This window comes from Cephus cinctus, unplaced genomic scaffold (assembly GCF_000341935.2).
Source record: "Cephus cinctus unplaced genomic scaffold, Ccin1 Ccin1_scaffold0153, whole genome shotgun sequence".
NCBI lineage: Eukaryota > Metazoa > Arthropoda > Insecta > Hymenoptera > Cephidae > Cephus > Cephus cinctus.
In genome coordinates, this window is record NW_014332881.1 from 675,985 (window position 1) to 692,993 (window position 17,009).

Consider the following 17,009-nt stretch of genomic DNA (forward strand, 5'->3'; position numbering starts at 1 on the left):
CAATAAAAATTGTTATACCGTGTAACACTATCTACTTTATTATCTCACTCGACTATATACATCATATCCGAACCATACAGTAAATAGGTATTTCATTTCCAACTCAGTCTTCTCATCTCATTAGACTTTGGTTGTTCTTAACTAGAGGTACAATATTCATTTCTTTATGAAATTCATCTAACGGTTGTTCCCACCGTTCCTCAAAATAAATACCCAGTAGAAAGTTAGAGCGTTGTCCGATAGTTAATGCCCATGGTAAAGTGTGATTGAGGTACATTTGCCTTTGCCTGAAATTACGTAAAACATTTGTGCTGTCACTGTCAGCTATTGATGAACTTATGATTTTAAAAAAATGTCTGAACATAGACCACGGTGTTTCAGTACAGTGAAAGAATGATTATTCGTTTTAACTCACTTTGGTCGCAATCGAATGGCTCCAAAGATGGCACCGGAAATACACATAGGTAGACGTGTCTGAAGTGCCTCTACCCATTTAACTGTGACCTCACCAAGCATTGTCGTTGGCATTAATAGAACTGCATGAAAGATATCATGAACTTCACGATACCTCTGCATCACATAGGCAAGCTCAATATCGTCAACGAACTTTACATGCGGCCTAGAGTCAGGAGTAACGTTCTGCGAAGAAGAAGACACCAGACTTTCAAACGCAATCAAGAATAATTAGATTGGAGTAAGTACAATGCTATGCTTACATTTACTTTCAGGAAATCGTAGTAAGTCTTTCCAAGAGTATTGTGTGGTAAGCGTTTTAAGGATGAAAAATCGACGGTGGATGTATTTATTCGGGGTCTTTGCGATAAAATTCGCTGCCCTTCTGGATTTGATTGCATCCGCTGTAGACAGTGTATAAGGGCAGGTCTACCTGTAGTTTCACCCAGACAAGCTATCATGTCACCGCGATAAGGATTCGCCAGGGATATTGCAGCTGAACCAGCTGTAAGGACTGCGCGCTGTAAGGACGACAGCGGTACATGATGTTTCTTGTAATCCTCGAGGAACGCCTGTTGCGTAGACAATCTTCTTATACCGAGGTTGTCTGAAACCCATTGAGGAAAATGATGTTCAATTGACAATATCAAATGAAAAAATTTATTTTTGTACAATAGTTTGCGTACATATATTTATATAGGAATAGTCGCGAAGTATTACTAATGCTACCAGTTTATGGTTCTGATGCAATAGTAAACTCATAATTAATATAATAATTTATTTCACCTAAAGGGAAAGCCACTGTACTATGGCACAGATTTGTCCTGGTAACATTAACTTTGCTTTGGTACGATAAACAATAAATTAAAATCTCCTTGTAGATTTGTCCTTGGTTCAAAACTGTGTGTAAACCCAGTATGTATTCCACGATTAGCATAGAAAAATAATATGTAAGTTTTTACATCCAAAAAGTATTTATGACAAGATTGCTGCATGCCATAGGACCCACTGGGACAACTTGACCTACTACTGCGTAGGATTCATATATAAATGGTACACAAATTATTGGTATGACTATGTCAACTTTCATAATATTGCTGTGCAAGACGTAGCATTTTATATAATATATACCATGATTTTTATACATGACTGCAAAAGTATTTTCTCAATTTTTACACAGTTTTGAGCCAAATGATCATTATATTCCCAATGTTCTGTTAAATATCTCACTTATTCGTGGTAAAAAGACATTACATCTTTTCAATAACAGTATGGCACCATGTAATTATATAATTTGAACTCTGCTAGTCTGTTCTTCTCCTAATGGAGAATATTTTGGATCCACTGGTTCTTTTCTACGGAAAGTTACCCAGGTATAAACCAAACTACCAAGAACACTTAAATTAAGACCTACAAAGTTCAACCATGTAAATATATAATCACCACCTATCACCATACCGAGGTACGTAACACATATATTTTTAAGACACCCTATAATTGTTGTGGTTAAGGCAGAATTGTGCATTGTGCAAAGGATCACACTATATGAAAGTATAAAACCCATGACACAAGAGAGCAAGAACTGTACAAGGAATAAAAAGTTAGTCCAATATGGAAATGTTGACACTTGCTGTATATCACCAGTCCACCATGCGATCACTAATGCTGGCAGGATCATGAATAAAGAATTATAATACATCAGTCCATATTTCCCCATTTCTTTTGAATCCAGCTTCTTCTTCATATAAACTCCATTTGCTGCTGTGAAGCAGTCATTTAACAAAATGAAGACATATCCTTCAGCGTTGAATGCCAAGTCATCCGAAGCAGCAACTACTGCACCCAGCACCATTGTATACACACTCAATTGAACAGATGGTTTTGCTGTGATACCCAAGATGTAATATTCAGCTAACATAGTCATAAGAATACTGAATCTTCTGAGAGCGGTAAACATTGGTAAGCTTAGTTGCTTGGTGCCACCAAGACCAAAGATCATATTTCCAATATAGATCATTGGCAATGGCCATATCCTAGTGACAGTAGACCGCTCCAAATGTGGAAAGTCGACATAACGTACTTTCTTGGCAACGAAGAGTACAATTATTGTAGCTAACATTTGTCCTATGCCTAGGATCTGGAAGGACGGGAAGTTGAAGGTTGTGAGTACGGTCTTATTCACAACCGTAATCATAAACGAAGAGATCCCATAAAAAAGTGCAGAACCCACTTGAGCGAAAACTGCATTTTGTTGAGTAGCTATCATTTCTCTTAACATTTTGAATTTGCTATTTTATTCTTAGAAAAGAATTCCTCGACATAATAGCACGTCAGTGGAGCGCACTTAAGGTCCAATAAATGATCATAATTAAACTAACGTACACTTTACTGGTGAACGTGGCATCCTTGTTTTATCAAATACACACGTGGCAAGTTTAATAATTATCCACACACTGAACCTCTGACTGCTCTCTGTTGTTAAAAATGTTTGCTAGCCAGCCTGCTAACGCGTGACCAACAGCAACTGCATTACTGTACTACGAACTCGTAATTTGACTTTTAAGGACCCTACTAGTATTAAATACGTACTAAAAGATCAAAATAGGGTTTGGATGTATTGCACACTACTTTTATTCCCGGGCTTTTAGTCTTTGGACTGATAGGCCATAACAGCAATACCCAGTATCAGACTGGCGCTCTTTACTAATTTGTTCATTTCGATAGAATTCCGATAGGTCAGTTTACCAGGGTCCAGTAACTAGTATCAAAAATGGCGACGTTCTACAAATTATTGAGGTTTGGAAGATGCTGTGTTTTTCTGAATAAGAATGTTAACAATACAATCGGAAAATCCCGATGCTTTCGTACGGTCGTCGAGCAGCCAAAACCAAAAAATTTCTTGAAAATCAGTTTAATCAGCGCCAGTATCGGTGTTCTGGTTGGTACAGGTTATTCCTTCAAGAAAATTAGCCAAGAAAGAAAGAATATTGCATTAGAGGGCACCGAAACACAGATTGAATTATTAAAATACAAGCCGCCTATCACTCCCTCACGAAAGGTACTACTGACATGTTTTTTAAATAGTACAAAGTTATTTAGTTTTGTCGTACTTGGGAAGACGTAAATTTTCTAAAATTAACTTTTTTTTAATTTCTGATTTTATTATTTTTCAGATTGTTTTTCCTACTGACACAACGGGGCTGAAGCTTACATTATACCAATACCAGACGTGTCCTTTTTGCTGTAAGGTACTATGCATGTAATATTGAATTATATATCAAATCATTAAATGTATATAATGATCTCAATATAATACACAGAGTCAGAAGGAGAAAATTATAGTTGAACAAATATCAAGAAATGTTTAATTATATGATATATATAATGTCACTTCAGATCCTTTATCTATTATGTATATTATTTTGTTTTTAAGGTACGAGTTTTCTTAGATTACTATGGCATATCTTATGATGTTGTGGAGGTGGATCCTGTACTCCGTAATGAGATTAAATGGTCAAATTACAAAAAAGTACCAATTCTTCTTGCTAAAGTCGATAAGGGGTACCAGCCATTAAATGATAGTTCAATGATTGTCTCATTATTATCATCCTATCTAACTGAAAAAACACAAGAAATGAATGAACTTGCAAAGTATTATCCAATCATAGCTATGCATGATGATGATGGAAAGTTTAAACATGAAGTGGTAAATAAGTATTTCCTGATGTATGGTAGTTCTATACCCAAAGATAGAACAATGAACGATATCGTGTAAGCATACACTGTAAAATTCAATGTGTTTTAAATCAATTGATTGAAATTAACAAATAGTTATAACTTTCAGGGAAGAACGTAAATGGAGAAAATGGGCGGACGATGTTCTCGTCCACGTACTATCTCCAAATGTGTACAGATCTTTGGATGAAGCTTATCAAACCTTTAATTGGTTTTCAAAGGTAATTTATTAATTGCTGATTCCTATTATCTATGTAAGTAGCTGCAAATGATTATATAGTATATGAGTTGTAGGTTGGACAATGGGAGGAATATTTCCCTGCTTGGGAACGTGTTATAATGATAAATGTGGGTGCTTGTGCCATGTGGTTGATTTCAAAGCGTCTCAAAAAACGTCATCACCTTAAACATGATGTGCGCGAGTCGTTTTACGATGAAGTGAACTATTGGTTAGATGGTATTCGTGCTGGTGGTGGCCAATTCATGGGGGGTGACAATCCAAATCTCTCTGATTTGGCAGTGTATGGAATTTTGAAGAGTATTGAAGGCTGTGAAGCATTTAGAGACCTTCAAAAAAATACGGATGTTAGTGTGTGGTATAATGCCATGAGAGAGAAAGTTGACGGACATGCAGGAAGTGAATTTATAAATGGTTAACACATGAAAAGTTGTCCATATTTACAGTCATTTATTAATTTAAAAAATAAATAGTGTTAAAAGTATTCAAAATGCATTTTGTAACAAATCTTATGTTTATCTGCTATATTGTTCTTAATGAGAGTCTTGCCTTTCCTAGTTACCGAATACAAAAAAAAAATAACAGTTGAACTGTATCCAGAGAAAATTATACATATAATTTGTCTGTGAATACGGCCCTTTTGTAAATATACTCAATAGAACAATAAATAGTAAATATATTATAAAACATCATTTCTCGTATTTAAACAGCACAAGCTATTTGTGTATAGTCTAAAATAAAACCTCTGTTTTGAATTTCTCCAATTTCATCTCCATCAGTAACAACATAAAGGACGAATGGTTTAAGACTCGCTAAAACAATATAAAAATTATTCAATTATGAATTGACTAAATATGAATGCTATGATTTTCGCAGATATTTACATGTCTTGGTAACCAAACCATTTCCACAGAATCGATCAACATTTTCAGCAGTTCCATTTATAGATGGATTTGGTATTATCACAAAATCCTTTGTACAATCCGTTCCCGTAACTGCGGCCAAGTCAGTACCTAAAAAGTGAATAGCACGATAAGAAAAATTTAACTCTGATATAATTATATCAATTGTGAATATAAATTTAATTTTTCTACCTATTACTGTCGTATCTAACGACCCTGTATCACCAGATACCGTAAAAGATAACGTATCAGACTGTGACCATTGTATACTACAGTATCCTAAAGCCATTCTAACGCAAACGCCATAGTTTAGATTAGCCATTTGTCTGGTACCTATCAAAGGTGCTGAAAGTAGAAAATATAATTATGAAATTCCATAAATATGAGTTTTGCTATTGCAGAGACTTGATTATCATTTGAATAGATACTACATACCTCGAGTATTTACTGTAGTACCATAATTGAAACTTGTAACAGTATCAGAGACACCTTTGTAATACTGAAGACACCCATTAGGAGCTAAAAATGATTTAAGTGTCTTAAATTATTAAAGAATTATATAAAGTTATAATATAACGTTTGAATTACAATAATCTATAACTTACCACGGCATGGAGAATCACATTCTATTTGTTGTATCCTTATATTCCACCGTCTATCAAATGCAAAATTGGTATTAGTATCTATGGATATTGTAATAGGAGTGGCTCCATTGAAGTCGACGTATACTGTAACATATGCAATATTCCATAAGTTTATTTATAAACCATTCGAACAAATCTAATGTCACATTTTATATGGCTGCTTACCATGCTGATTGGTATTTTCTCCACAAAGTCTCGGTACCGTAGACGCGCCACCGGAAACCAATAAGAAATCTAAGTCGCACACTCCACTTGAATTTGGTTGTGCAAGACTGAAGTCCAGAAAGTCAAGCCGCAACTATAGATTGGATTATTTTATAAGTATTTAATTGTTTAAGTAATTATTTTTATGAGAATATTTTACCTGACATATTTTTGAGTGGCAACGATTTACTGTGATCGTACATCGATCACCGCCGGCGTAAGTCGCTGGATAGCCAGGATTTATGAAATATGTATTATTGGCGCTTGTAGAGGTTCCACAAGTTCTTGTGACTGTACAAGATATAAGCCAGCTACTGTTAAGTCATTTCTTTATAATGATTTCAATTGAATGCATTTTGTAATGTACTTACATACGCAGCAAACGCCAAGTCCATTAGCGCAAGTTCCGGATGCTGTACCAGCATAATTGGTACATTCTCTTCGTGTGAAACATGTCCCATTGAAGTTGTTCGTTCCAGTACACTGAGAATTAGCGAACCGCACCACGCTGAACAGTGGAAAAACTGCACCATAAAAAATTATTGTTAACTTTTCACGTTCATACTCAGGATCCCTGAGGGATGCATTGAACAGATATTAAAGTACCAGAGAATTCACGAAGCGTATATTAAATAAAAATAACAAATTTTCTTTTCCACTCAAGATTAAACTTACACTTCCCTTGACGTTCTGAAACAGCGGCATGAGGTGATATATCATTGATAGTATCATCCCCCAGGGTATGGCCCTGTATTGAAATCTGACCGGATGTTATAGTTGCTGCAGCAAAAATCACTGCCAAAAGTAACTCGAACATGTTTGAGATGAACACTGAGCTTCTGTCTAGTTTTCTGCATCTCTTAAGATCTGTTAGGATCTAAATAACGGGAGTTATTTGCTCGACAATCAGAGCAATTAACAGGTACTTGCCGATTTTTGTGAGCTTAACTGTTATCGTTCATGGAACTGTACACGTGTAATACTTTACCGTTATATATTTATTTTCTGCTTAAATCATTAAAATTAGATTCGATGCAGTTTAATCGTTGAGACTGTCCAGTTTCTTATTTCGTAGTGTGCTTCTCCATATAGGTTGATAAACGGTAGCTATCCTGATCCATCTGGGACCTTAATACTTATTAACTTTAAGTGACTATATAACTAGGAACCTATGGAACTAGGTCAGTAGGGAACTGTTAAATATTGTAAAGTATTTCGTTCTCGCGCCAATAATCAGACAGACATTGCAATTGGACGGAATACTTTTATTTCCCCAAACTTCCATAAAAAGAATATTTAACGGGTACGATACAAAATCTAAAAATAGTGAGACTGTCATTTTTCTCAATAAAATATAACTTCGAGTTTTTTGATTTCATTTCTTAAAGTCTGCCAGGGTCGAATACTTCAATTTTTGAGACCCGTGGTGTACATCTGGGGTTTTAAAGACTTTGGCTTGCAGCGACATTAGGTGTCCGACAGAATGGACAATGCCCATGTCGTAGTAAAGATAATTCATAATCATCAGAATGAAATAACTGAAATAAATAATCATTATTGAAAATAAGATAAATTATATTTACTTATATTCAAATAGACATACCTTAAAGCATGTTTTACATAATGTTATTTGAAGATCTGGTAAGAGATTCCTAAAGTATCGTGTCTTGAATGGTTTAGGCCATTTAGCTATTAATACACTGGAAGGTTCCATACTTCTTAGTACACCTCGTCCCACAGTTATTTTCGAGTCACCCAATTTATCCTGAAACAAATATCATTTTATCCAATTCAATAATTCAAAATTTAATAAATCATACTTCGTATCGTATCAAACGCGCAGTAAATAAATCCGCCACATTGTTGGATATTGTCAATTGATCTTCAACAGCAGAACTATCTGAAGCTGGTAAAGGTTCCTCTATTAATTTTTCAGCCTCCTCATCGCTGATACTTTCCTCCAATTCAAATTCAACGACGGGTAAAATTTCTGTTACAAAATAAATAAATAAATAATACACATAGTTGACAATTATATTTGACTGTTAATAATTTCCGTACCAAACATAACAAATGAGTGTTGGAATTTCAGTCCGCATTGGACACAGCTGTTTCCTGAAACGTTACTAGCTGGTAGTAAGGAATTAAATGTCGAGCATCTGTAACACAATGGTAACAATTCCTCTGGATCTCTATATGGATATGATCTGGCTCCCAGCATTGATATCTCTGCCTGCGCTAAGAGATTTCCCGGAATCTTCATTCCTCTAAGTCGTTCAAATAATTGCATTACTAATTTATTTGCACCCAGTAGTCGAGCCTGCTTTACGAGAGCATATATTATAGTTAACTTGTATACACCTTCTAACTCTATATCTTGTGTCTTCATTAATAGAAATCTAGAGATATTAAAGAGAGCTTCCGGCATGAGTGAAGTAAAAGGTTCTTCCTGAAAGAAATAAATTCATATTAAATGACAGGATCTGACAAGAAACTTTCGAAAGATTTATTACATAAATTATGAACTTGCCAAATACTTGTAAACTTCGTGATACGCGTAGTAAATATCTGCTTTGTCAGAATACATCTGAAACACAGTATTAGTCTCTTCGTCACTCTTTGGCAATTCGAGACTCAACTGAGAGAGAAGCCAATACAAGTATGATGCATCTCGAAATCTCTTTTCTGTAACTGCGTTTCTGGCTAACGTTGTCAGAACAGCTATAGATTCTTCAGGCTGGCCAGCCATTTGAAAAGCTAATTACAGTGTAAAATTTATGTGAAAACTCATAGGTGCAACTGTTGGTAAGTAATTTCATCACATCAATATCAGCTGTCTTATATTACCTTGTTGAGCTTCTGAAAAACGTCCGGTTTCAGCCAACCATCTAGCATAAGGTCCATACACATGAGGCTTAAGTTTTGGATTCCTTTCAGCCAACTCGAAAGCCTCAGGCCATGCCTGCGCGTCGACGAGTACGTCAGCTACATCAGGATCATCACCGAGACGACTAAATATTTCAGCAGCGCCGTGAGTGGCTCCCAACTGTCGAAGTTTCTTTGCTATTATAGAAAGACTTTCTCTTTCAGCCTTATCCAGTTGTCTGCCAACTTTTATGAGCATATCGATCCATCCATATTCTGCTATAATATTTATCGCACGCTGTATATCTCCTGCGGAAAGAAACATCTCGGCAGCAGCACGTGGCTCTCCTAAACTTTTTGCCCATTCTGCTCTACGACGTAATAATACTGTTCGGTCCTGTAATATAATATAGAAAACATTACCGATTTATTAATCTTCATAAAATATTGTATAAGAGTTCAATAGACTACATATACATATACCTGTGTATCGCCACTGGCTATAAACTCCTGTGCCATGTCGAACATTCTCAAATCAGAATACATATCCAACGCATATTGTTGTAATCCTGCTTTTTGATATAATCTTGCAGCCTCGCGAAGTCTACCCATTGCTGCAGCAGCAATGGCCATACAAGCTTCGCGTCCCCATTCACCAGATTTTAGTTTCTCTTCGACCTCTGATACTATTTCTATATAACGTAGCTTCTTGATTCTCGCAAAGGCTGAGTAGGCGATATTTAATTCTAGATTATCAAGTGCAGCTATGCCTAATGCAAGCCAATCCGTATCTGCAACTCCCAGACAAGCTATGGCGTATGCTTCTTCGAACTGACCAATTTCTAAGTAGTGATACATCGATGATGATAAAGGTACCTGGAACAGAAAACGATTAAATTTTTCAATTTTATCGTAAAAAAGTATTCTTATATTTTCTCTAAATATATTACTTCTATTGTGATGATTGATGATCCATTCAAGCAGTAAAGTTTTGATCCATTATGACCGACTACAAAACCAGAAAACTTTTGCTTGTATTCCTGAAATTGTGCAACTTTTATGGACAAATTGTTTGCGTCGGAAAAGCACATTATATCTTCAAATGCGCTGTTGAATGCTACACTGGTAATATCTTGAAATTCTCGTATTTTTTCTTCTGTATGTAAATCAAATACTGACAAGACACCCGTTTCACTGACTACCGCAAGTTTTTCTTTCAGTGAACTGATGTCCAAGCACCTCACAGCTCCTTCTACTTTAGCCAAATGCGCAGGGAAAGGATTGTCCAAATATATTTTAATAACTTGACCCGTTTTTAATCCTATAAAATTAAAAAAATTGATATTACGATTCGTATATAACTTTAAAGAATATACAGACCTGCTATCAAGCATTCCTGACCAGCTGGACCTCCAGCTACTTTAATATACGTGATGGAACCATCGAGAATCCATTCTCTTTCAATAACACCAGTAAATGTGAGACTTTGTAATCGTTTGTCCAAACACAGTACCAAATGATTCGTTGTGACAACTAGAAGATTGCAATTGAGTGTTTGAGCAAGTTTGTCCCGAATACGATAATGCATTCCTTCACTGTTTCCAGAAGGCTCATATATTATTACACGCTCTGGTAATTGTACAGCAAGTCTATCGCGATATACAGCAATTCTGCATACCTTATAAACAATTTTTACTTTTAAAACCAATACAGCAATACTTATAAATTTTATTCTCTCAATACTTACAAGATCCTTACACTTAATTCGCACTTTCTGATTTGTCACCAAGTGTTGAATTATAACATCAGTCATATTTTCTCTATACGCATATCTATCACCGTACAATCCATGAACTGTACTCCAGGACAATTGTAAATACGTAATGGTACCATCTTGACAACCGATCGCCTAGACCATTTTGTAATTTAATCATTGTATATGGTATTACTTATATTTTTGAAATTGATGTAAACCGGAATAATAATCTTACAACGTGAGATGATGCTGGGTGAACAGCACAACTCCAAACCCAGGATGAAAATATGTTACCAATGTTAGCTAATTGTATACCATCATGAGTCATTAATTGGCATCGCTTATTGCTACCAGAAACCAGTATGTATTGACCCTCTGGAAAATGTGTGACATGCAATGGAATACAATTAAGAGATCTATCCCGTCCAACTGGACTTCCACTGATAGTATAAAATGACAACGTGCCACACCATTCAGCAATGCACAGTATATCTACTGTATCATCTCTGGAAAGTAAATTTATTATAGAAATATGGTCAACCTTACTGAAAAATAATTACTTAATAGGGCTCCATGATAAACTCCAAATAGGTGTCCCACTGGATCTGTCAATTCTCGTTTTTTCTTCTCCATTCTGAAAGAAACTTTAAATATAATTTTAAAGAATTAATCATCTATAGGATTTCTTTGTAAAATGCCGTACTTTGTTTCTTATTGACACATATCCAGCCGCTAAACCAATAGCCAAATATTGACCATCTTTGGTCCATGCACAACAATTCACCCTTCCACCTGATTTGTATTTTTGAACAGCTTTCTGTTCTGAAGACCAGAATGCAATGTCTGATAAAGAACAACTCAAAAGTTGATGAGATACTGGATTGAATTGCATAGACTGTACAGCTTCATTGTGCCTACACAAATTTGTAGAATATGAAACAAATAATCTTCAATATTATATTACATATAATATGTTAATGGTAACTTACGAATACTTTAGAATTCCTTCAAGTTTTGATGTCCATATTATCACACTTTTGTCTGCACTACCAGAGGCAAATTTTTTTCCATCTCTGGCATAGCAAACACAGTACACCGTATCCTTATGCCCTATGTAACATTAATTTATATATTATATTGGGTTTCATTCTTTATGTTGAAGCGTAATAATTACCTTTGAGTGGTTGAATTAAACCACCTTCACTAGTTTCATAAACCAGTACTTGCTGTCCAGCAGCAACTACCAATTGTGATCCATCAGGATTGAAACAGAGATCATATATGCTAAAATAGAATGGAATAAAGATTAATTTCTATTGTATTTTCTATTGGAACTTCATCATTTAAAAAAAATTCATATAAGTAGATTCACTCATTTTTAAATCCACGTTTTACAAATAAATAAGCGTTACTGCATCAATAACTTATCGTCAAAAACTTTAGTAAACGTCATTTATTAAATATTATTATAAATATTACAAGGTGTGAAACAAAATGTAATGTAATCAATTATAATCACCATTGCTGTGTTTTGTCTTGAACTTTATCAACCCATGTTGGATGAGCTCTCATATTGTTTTATTTGTTTATCAGTTAAAAATGCACAATTTAACAATTGTAGCAAAAAGTATAAGATTGCGCGAATACTTTGACATCAAATCAAAGATTTGTTTTGACATTCGATCCGTTACCACGGAAACGAATAGTTACTTGTCGGATCCTTATTTCTATGTGAACCAATGTGAACGAATGATCTAGACTGCATTGTTGCATGCAGATGCAATAGAATGCAGACATGCACATTGAAAAGTTATAAAGTTTTCTAGAAAGCTTGATTGATCAAATTCGAAGTGATTAGAAGTTACAAGTTAATCGTCATATGAGCTACATTTGTAATTTTCGTGCCATATAATTTTGTAAAAACAAGAGTTATAGCTAGTGGACAAAGATAATTTTTTTTTAATATATAACGACGTGTGAACTCCACTTTAGAGTGGGATCTCGTTGATTACGAATGCGATCGCCGTGAGTTTAGCCTCGGGTGGCCGAATTTTTGTCGCACGTGATAATAGTCGGGGGAGACAGGTTTCCTATAGCCAGTTGATCCCCTTGTCAAAAATTGTAGGTTTTTCATATATTTTTGTTCTCGTCGTGAACACGCTTCAATAAAAGTACTTGTATGCCTCATTACGCTGCAGCTAAACTTATAGTTTAACATGATTAAATTATTTTCGTTGAAACAAGCGAAAAAAGATGGCGAATCTCCGAAAGCTGGAACCCAGAAGAAGGCCTCTGCAGCGCAGCTGAGGATTACGAAAGGTGCGATTTGGCAAAATATCAATTATTCATCACTCAAGAGTAATGCATTGATAATTTTAATATAAATTTATTTTATTTTTATAGACATAAATGAGCTCAACCTACCGAAAACATGCGGCACAGAATTTCCAGACCCTGATGACCTGCTGAGTTTTAAGTTAATTATCTGTCCTGACGAAGTATGTAGGATATGAATAATGTATATTGCTTTTTCACGTCGTAATTTCAAAAGCATGCAGTTTCCGAAAGTATTCATTTTTGTCTAATCATCATATATGATCTTGTTTAAATGCAGCGTACTCCACATTTTACCACTCGTTATTGATTTTTTATCTTATTTCAGGGTTTTTATAGAGGTGGACGATTCGTATTTAGTTTTAAGGTTGGACCCAACTATCCACACGAACCACCAAAAGTCAAATGTGAGACACAAGTTTATCATCCAAATATTGACTTAGAGGGTAATGTTTGTTTAAATATTCTGAGAGAAGATTGGAAACCTGTTCTCACCATTAACTCCATCGTTTATGGACTACAATATCTCTTCTTAGTATGTCTTAATATTGTTTGTCTTCTATATAAAATGAATATATATTCTTATATATGCACTCTATATCATCGTTCTTCATCTTTCAGGAACCCAATCCGGAAGATCCATTAAATAAAGATGCAGCAGAGGTTTTACAGAATAATCGGAGAGTATTTGAGCAAAATGTATCGAAAGCAATGCGAGGTGGATACGTAGGCTCATTTTTCTTTGAACGATGTCTCAAGTGATACATTGCCTCTTGGATCACACTGTACACACTCCTGCAGAGACTCACAATCGAGGGAGAAATCCTGAAAGACTGGACGAGTACAGAGCGGCACAGCGCGTTCATCACAACTTGTGTCTCCGCTTTATACATAATTACGTTCTTCACGTCTTGCCAGGCCTTCAAACATTTAATCCATCAAGTATTTTATGCTTTTGGCTAATAAATTACTAAAACGTTCGAAAACGCAGAGTTTACTAATCACGGAAAGACCATGAGACAAAAAGACACGGGAGACAGTTATGTCTGTATAGCCATACTGTATTTACGATCAGTGTGTCAAGCTAAGTTGCGACGAGTAAAATTAAATTCTAGAAACATACAAAAATGCGACGTACACTTTTATTTGCTGGTTAACAATAACGAAGCCTAACGTATCGTCCTTCAAAATGCTTCGATCTTATCCTTCATTTGTCTCTTTTTGATCTTATTAAAGTGTATCTCGCATGGCGCAAGAGTCGTCGGTACTTTGACTCGCTAGACGTACGGATAGTAATTTCACTTTAAAACCCTGTTTACCAATGAAAGTGATATAGATTCTTGTACTAGCTGTCAATCTTAACTTTGTAATCAAGACTACATTTATTTGCAGACATAGTTGTAAAGTCAAAAAGTCATGAAGATTTTCTTGGCTTGGCGAAAGCGGCGTACACATCCCGATTTTTTATGATTAAATACGGTCAATGAGGGGTTCACATAGTGATCTTGGCACGAATTTATCAGTTCGGCTTTATCGGTGCACTTATATCGATTTTTAAAAATTGTTCTCTGTTCTTGTACGCACCATCGTAAAAGGAAGGACACTATGGATACTTAATAATCCGCATTAGAGAGTTACATGTTTACTGGGGAAGAGCACGAACCATTGTAATAACATGACAAATTGAATTAGGTGAATTTTTTTTTTTTTTTATTAGAACGATAAGAATTTTGGCAAACAGTTCAACGATGGACGCCAATTGTGCAGATATTAGGAGATAAATGTGAATGATAATGAAGAATCGTGGACGTTGTATTATCTCGCATCGCGGATAGACGAATGAATTATTGTATAAGCCTTCGAAAATCACAAGCGCTATAAAACTAGCAGATGACAATTGTTAAATTAGGAGAAATAGCACAAGGAAACGGCACGCCACAGCTGTCCTCAATTCTCTGAATCCTTTGCCACCATCTAAGCTATGCAAATCTTTGCTGAGGAAGTACAAACTATTAAAAACAATAGTATATCTTAACGAGATATGATTACTCAGCCTCTGCAACTATTTCCGAATTCACAAACGGTTAGTGATACATTGATGATCTCTCGAATCAAGGCAGACAGTGATCCGTATATTTATAGATTTAAATTTCATCTTCGGCAGCGGATACTAATCCCAAGGAATATCTTGAGCAAGGCGTGACGTTATTAATAGTGCGCATTCATTTTTCGTTCGTTCCGCCTTGGTACGAAAGACAGGTAACAACAGAATATTCGTGAATGTTGATAATGTAATTATGTAATAAGAAAAATAATAAAAATATCGATTCGAAACTTTCAAAGCAACAGCATACGATGCGTGTCACTATGCCTCAATGGCAAACGGTACAATTATTCCGTCAAGCTTTGTACTTTCGATATGTCTCTGAATCAGTACTTATGCGGTATACACATTTTCTTTTTTTTTTTTGTAGAATTATTGCAAGATCTTTAGCGAAAGGATTACAATAAGAATGTTATCGGTTTTTCTTAGACTTCCTTTAAATATTATTGTCCATAGGTAATACTTTAGCTACAATGGGGGTTTGGCGATTGTTTACACATGTATATTTATAATTATTAAGTTATGCGGTATAAATTGGTTAGGTGTAGCGAAAGATTTGGAGATACTAAATTGTTTTAGACGAACCTTCCATAAAACAGACAAAGGATGTCTGTTGTGATTAACATTTTGAATAATTAACTACAAAGGACGTGTATATGTACATGTTTACCTTAAACCCCACCGTTTTATCATGGAGTTTACAACGTTGACGAGTAAATAATACCAGCTGATCCTATTATTGTGATCTTATTATTCGTACACGGCAACATCAAGGTCTTGGTTAAATAAAAAAAAGAAGAACAAGTACTCATTATTGGCTGCACACCCAGTTTAATAATGAAGTTGGCAATTAGCATCAGCCAAATATTTAAAGCACCAATATATAGCCTATGTCTTACCTCTCACCATCTTATACAATGTCAAGAACTTATCTGTACGTTTCACCGTTTTCGCTTTTTTTGACTTACCATTGCTATGATTATTATAATTTAAATATTATTATATAAAAACTACAAAACGGTGAACTTTCCATTATAAACAAAAATATCCTAGACCATTGAAAGAGCAAACGAACAGTTTCTTTTTTCTTCATCTTCATCTTCTTCATCATCATCATCATCCTCCTCATCTTATTATTATTATTATTATTATTATTATACGTTAGTACAGTACCTATGGAACTTATAAACTAGAGAAGTGTCCTGGCCTCAGTCCGACCTACAGCATCCTTCGCTGTATTCTTTATTTTAGGTCCCATCTCCGTCAACTTTTCAAGGCACTTTTTCCGAAAACCTTATACAAAACCGGATTAACGAGATAACAAACTCCTCCCCGTCGTTCCAAATTTGATCAACTAAAACTCTTGTGTCGCTACACGAGGAAATCGCTATAAGTACCGTATCGAATATAAGAGCACTACCAACAATAAAATACTGCATTATACAAAAAAAAAAAAAAATAGATAAAAAAAGAAAATTGCTAACGCCTCGGATTGCTCGAACGAACAAAACTTCCGTACAGTTCCTTGAGGCTCTATAGGACTTACAACCGTGGGAATTAATTTTTCGAATTCAATAGCGGAATTGCAAAGAATCGATTTAAAAAAAATTAAACACAACAATATGATGCTTTAACAATAATTTACAAAAAAACGATATACACGCCCAATTTTGTTTTTCACTAATTTTACTCTCATATGACGATTTTGTATCGACAATTCGTGTCTCGCTAAGATTATAAATACGCCAATCTTCACACATGAAAATTTGTCTCT

General features: G+C 35.1%; 5 protein-coding genes across 8 annotated transcripts; 2 read left to right on the forward strand and 3 right to left on the reverse strand.

Moving 5' to 3' along the window:
- Positions 1 to 15: 15 nt before the first annotated feature.
- Positions 16 to 2,974, reverse strand: LOC107263292 (ubiquinone biosynthesis protein COQ4 homolog, mitochondrial). 2 transcript variants are annotated; one of them, XM_025080661.1, is made up of 4 exons: positions 2,836 to 2,974; positions 717 to 1,060; positions 416 to 639; positions 16 to 287 (listed from the first exon to the last, which is right to left on the reverse strand). In XM_025080661.1, the coding sequence occupies exons 1-4, from the start codon at positions 2,855 to 2,857 to the stop codon at positions 113 to 115; spliced, it is 765 nt and encodes a 254-aa protein (XP_024936429.1). In that variant the 5' UTR covers positions 2,858 to 2,974; the 3' UTR covers positions 16 to 112. The 2 variants fall into 2 exon arrangements, with proteins under 2 accessions (XP_024936429.1, XP_024936428.1); XM_025080660.1 differs by lacking the exons at positions 16 to 287; positions 416 to 639 and having other exon boundaries at positions 821 to 1,060; positions 2,085 to 2,954.
- Positions 2,975 to 3,188: 214 nt separating this feature from the next.
- LOC107263460 (prostaglandin E synthase 2) lies at positions 3,189 to 4,910 on the forward strand. Its single transcript, XM_015730687.2, has 5 exons — positions 3,189 to 3,511; positions 3,627 to 3,701; positions 3,887 to 4,224; positions 4,298 to 4,409; positions 4,483 to 4,910. Exons 1-5 carry the CDS (start codon positions 3,224 to 3,226, stop codon positions 4,843 to 4,845), a joined length of 1,176 nt encoding a protein of 391 aa, XP_015586173.1. The 5' UTR covers positions 3,189 to 3,223; the 3' UTR covers positions 4,846 to 4,910.
- LOC107263461 lies at positions 4,860 to 7,400 on the reverse strand. Of its 3 annotated transcripts, XM_015730688.2 has the most exons (9): positions 6,852 to 6,993; positions 6,548 to 6,700; positions 6,337 to 6,467; positions 6,138 to 6,270; positions 5,934 to 6,056; positions 5,764 to 5,847; positions 5,521 to 5,673; positions 5,311 to 5,439; positions 5,129 to 5,238 (listed from the first exon to the last, which is right to left on the reverse strand). In XM_015730688.2, the coding sequence occupies exons 1-9, from the start codon at positions 6,991 to 6,993 to the stop codon at positions 5,129 to 5,131; spliced, it is 1,158 nt and encodes a 385-aa protein (XP_015586174.1). The 3 variants fall into 3 exon arrangements, with proteins under 3 accessions (XP_024936424.1, XP_024936426.1, XP_015586174.1); XM_025080656.1 differs by having other exon boundaries at positions 4,860 to 5,238; positions 5,311 to 5,673; positions 6,852 to 7,400; XM_025080658.1 differs by lacking the exons at positions 6,337 to 6,467; positions 6,852 to 6,993 and having other exon boundaries at positions 4,860 to 5,238; positions 5,311 to 5,673; positions 6,548 to 6,845.
- A 20-nt stretch (positions 7,401 to 7,420) lies between these two features.
- Positions 7,421 to 12,671, reverse strand: LOC107263454 (intraflagellar transport protein 122 homolog). Its single transcript, XM_015730674.2, has 16 exons — positions 12,317 to 12,671; positions 11,972 to 12,081; positions 11,787 to 11,907; positions 11,501 to 11,711; positions 11,358 to 11,431; positions 11,033 to 11,303; positions 10,789 to 10,950; positions 10,422 to 10,719; positions 9,992 to 10,362; positions 9,525 to 9,917; positions 9,024 to 9,438; positions 8,707 to 8,933; positions 8,238 to 8,625; positions 7,997 to 8,166; positions 7,780 to 7,941; positions 7,421 to 7,714 (listed from the first exon to the last, which is right to left on the reverse strand). Exons 1-16 carry the CDS (start codon positions 12,367 to 12,369, stop codon positions 7,619 to 7,621), a joined length of 3,522 nt encoding a protein of 1,173 aa, XP_015586160.1. The 5' UTR covers positions 12,370 to 12,671; the 3' UTR covers positions 7,421 to 7,618.
- Positions 12,672 to 12,830: 159 nt separating this feature from the next.
- On the forward strand, positions 12,831 to 15,482 carry LOC107263462 (NEDD8-conjugating enzyme Ubc12). The gene is made up of 4 exons (XM_015730689.2): positions 12,831 to 13,116; positions 13,201 to 13,295; positions 13,460 to 13,666; positions 13,753 to 15,482. Exons 1-4 carry the CDS (start codon positions 13,014 to 13,016, stop codon positions 13,891 to 13,893), a joined length of 546 nt encoding a protein of 181 aa, XP_015586175.1. The 5' UTR covers positions 12,831 to 13,013; the 3' UTR covers positions 13,894 to 15,482.
- The last annotated feature ends 1,527 nt before the right edge of the window (positions 15,483 to 17,009 follow it).

Coding starts and splice junctions, on each gene's coding strand:
- LOC107263292 (XM_025080660.1), bottom strand. CDS start 2,731: ATGTTAAGAGAAATGATAGCTACTCAACAAAATGCAGTTTTCGCTCAA. Junction 1,061..2,084: donor TGGTGGACTGGTGATATACA/GCAAGTGTCAAC, acceptor AATGGGTTTCAG/ACAACCTCGGTATAAGAAGA.
- LOC107263460 (XM_015730687.2), top strand. CDS start 3,224: ATGGCGACGTTCTACAAATTATTGAGGTTTGGAAGATGCTGTGTTTTT. Junction 3,702..3,886: donor CGTGTCCTTTTTGCTGTAAG/GTACTATGCATG, acceptor TTTGTTTTTAAG/GTACGAGTTTTCTTAGATTA. Junction 4,410..4,482: donor CCTTTAATTGGTTTTCAAAG/GTAATTTATTAA, acceptor TATGAGTTGTAG/GTTGGACAATGGGAGGAATA.
- LOC107263461 (XM_025080656.1), bottom strand. CDS start 6,993: ATGTTCGAGTTACTTTTGGCAGTGATTTTTGCTGCAGCAACTATAACA. Junction 6,468..6,547: donor ACTTGGCGTTTGCTGCGTAT/GTAAGTACATTA, acceptor TATCTTGTACAG/TCACAAGAACTTGTGGAACC. Junction 6,057..6,137: donor AGAAAATACCAATCAGCATG/GTAAGCAGCCAT, acceptor CATATGTTACAG/TATACGTCGACTTCAATGGA.
- LOC107263454 (XM_015730674.2), bottom strand. CDS start 12,369: ATGAGAGCTCATCCAACATGGGTTGATAAAGTTCAAGACAAAACACAG. Junction 11,712..11,786: donor GAAGGAATTCTAAAGTATTC/GTAAGTTACCAT, acceptor AAATTTGTGTAG/GCACAATGAAGCTGTACAGT. Junction 9,439..9,524: donor TAGCCAGTGGCGATACACAG/GTATATGTATAT, acceptor ATTATATTACAG/GACCGAACAGTATTATTACG.
- LOC107263462 (XM_015730689.2), top strand. CDS start 13,014: ATGATTAAATTATTTTCGTTGAAACAAGCGAAAAAAGATGGCGAATCT. Junction 13,296..13,459: donor TAATTATCTGTCCTGACGAA/GTATGTAGGATA, acceptor ATCTTATTTCAG/GGTTTTTATAGAGGTGGACG. Junction 13,667..13,752: donor GACTACAATATCTCTTCTTA/GTATGTCTTAAT, acceptor TTCATCTTTCAG/GAACCCAATCCGGAAGATCC.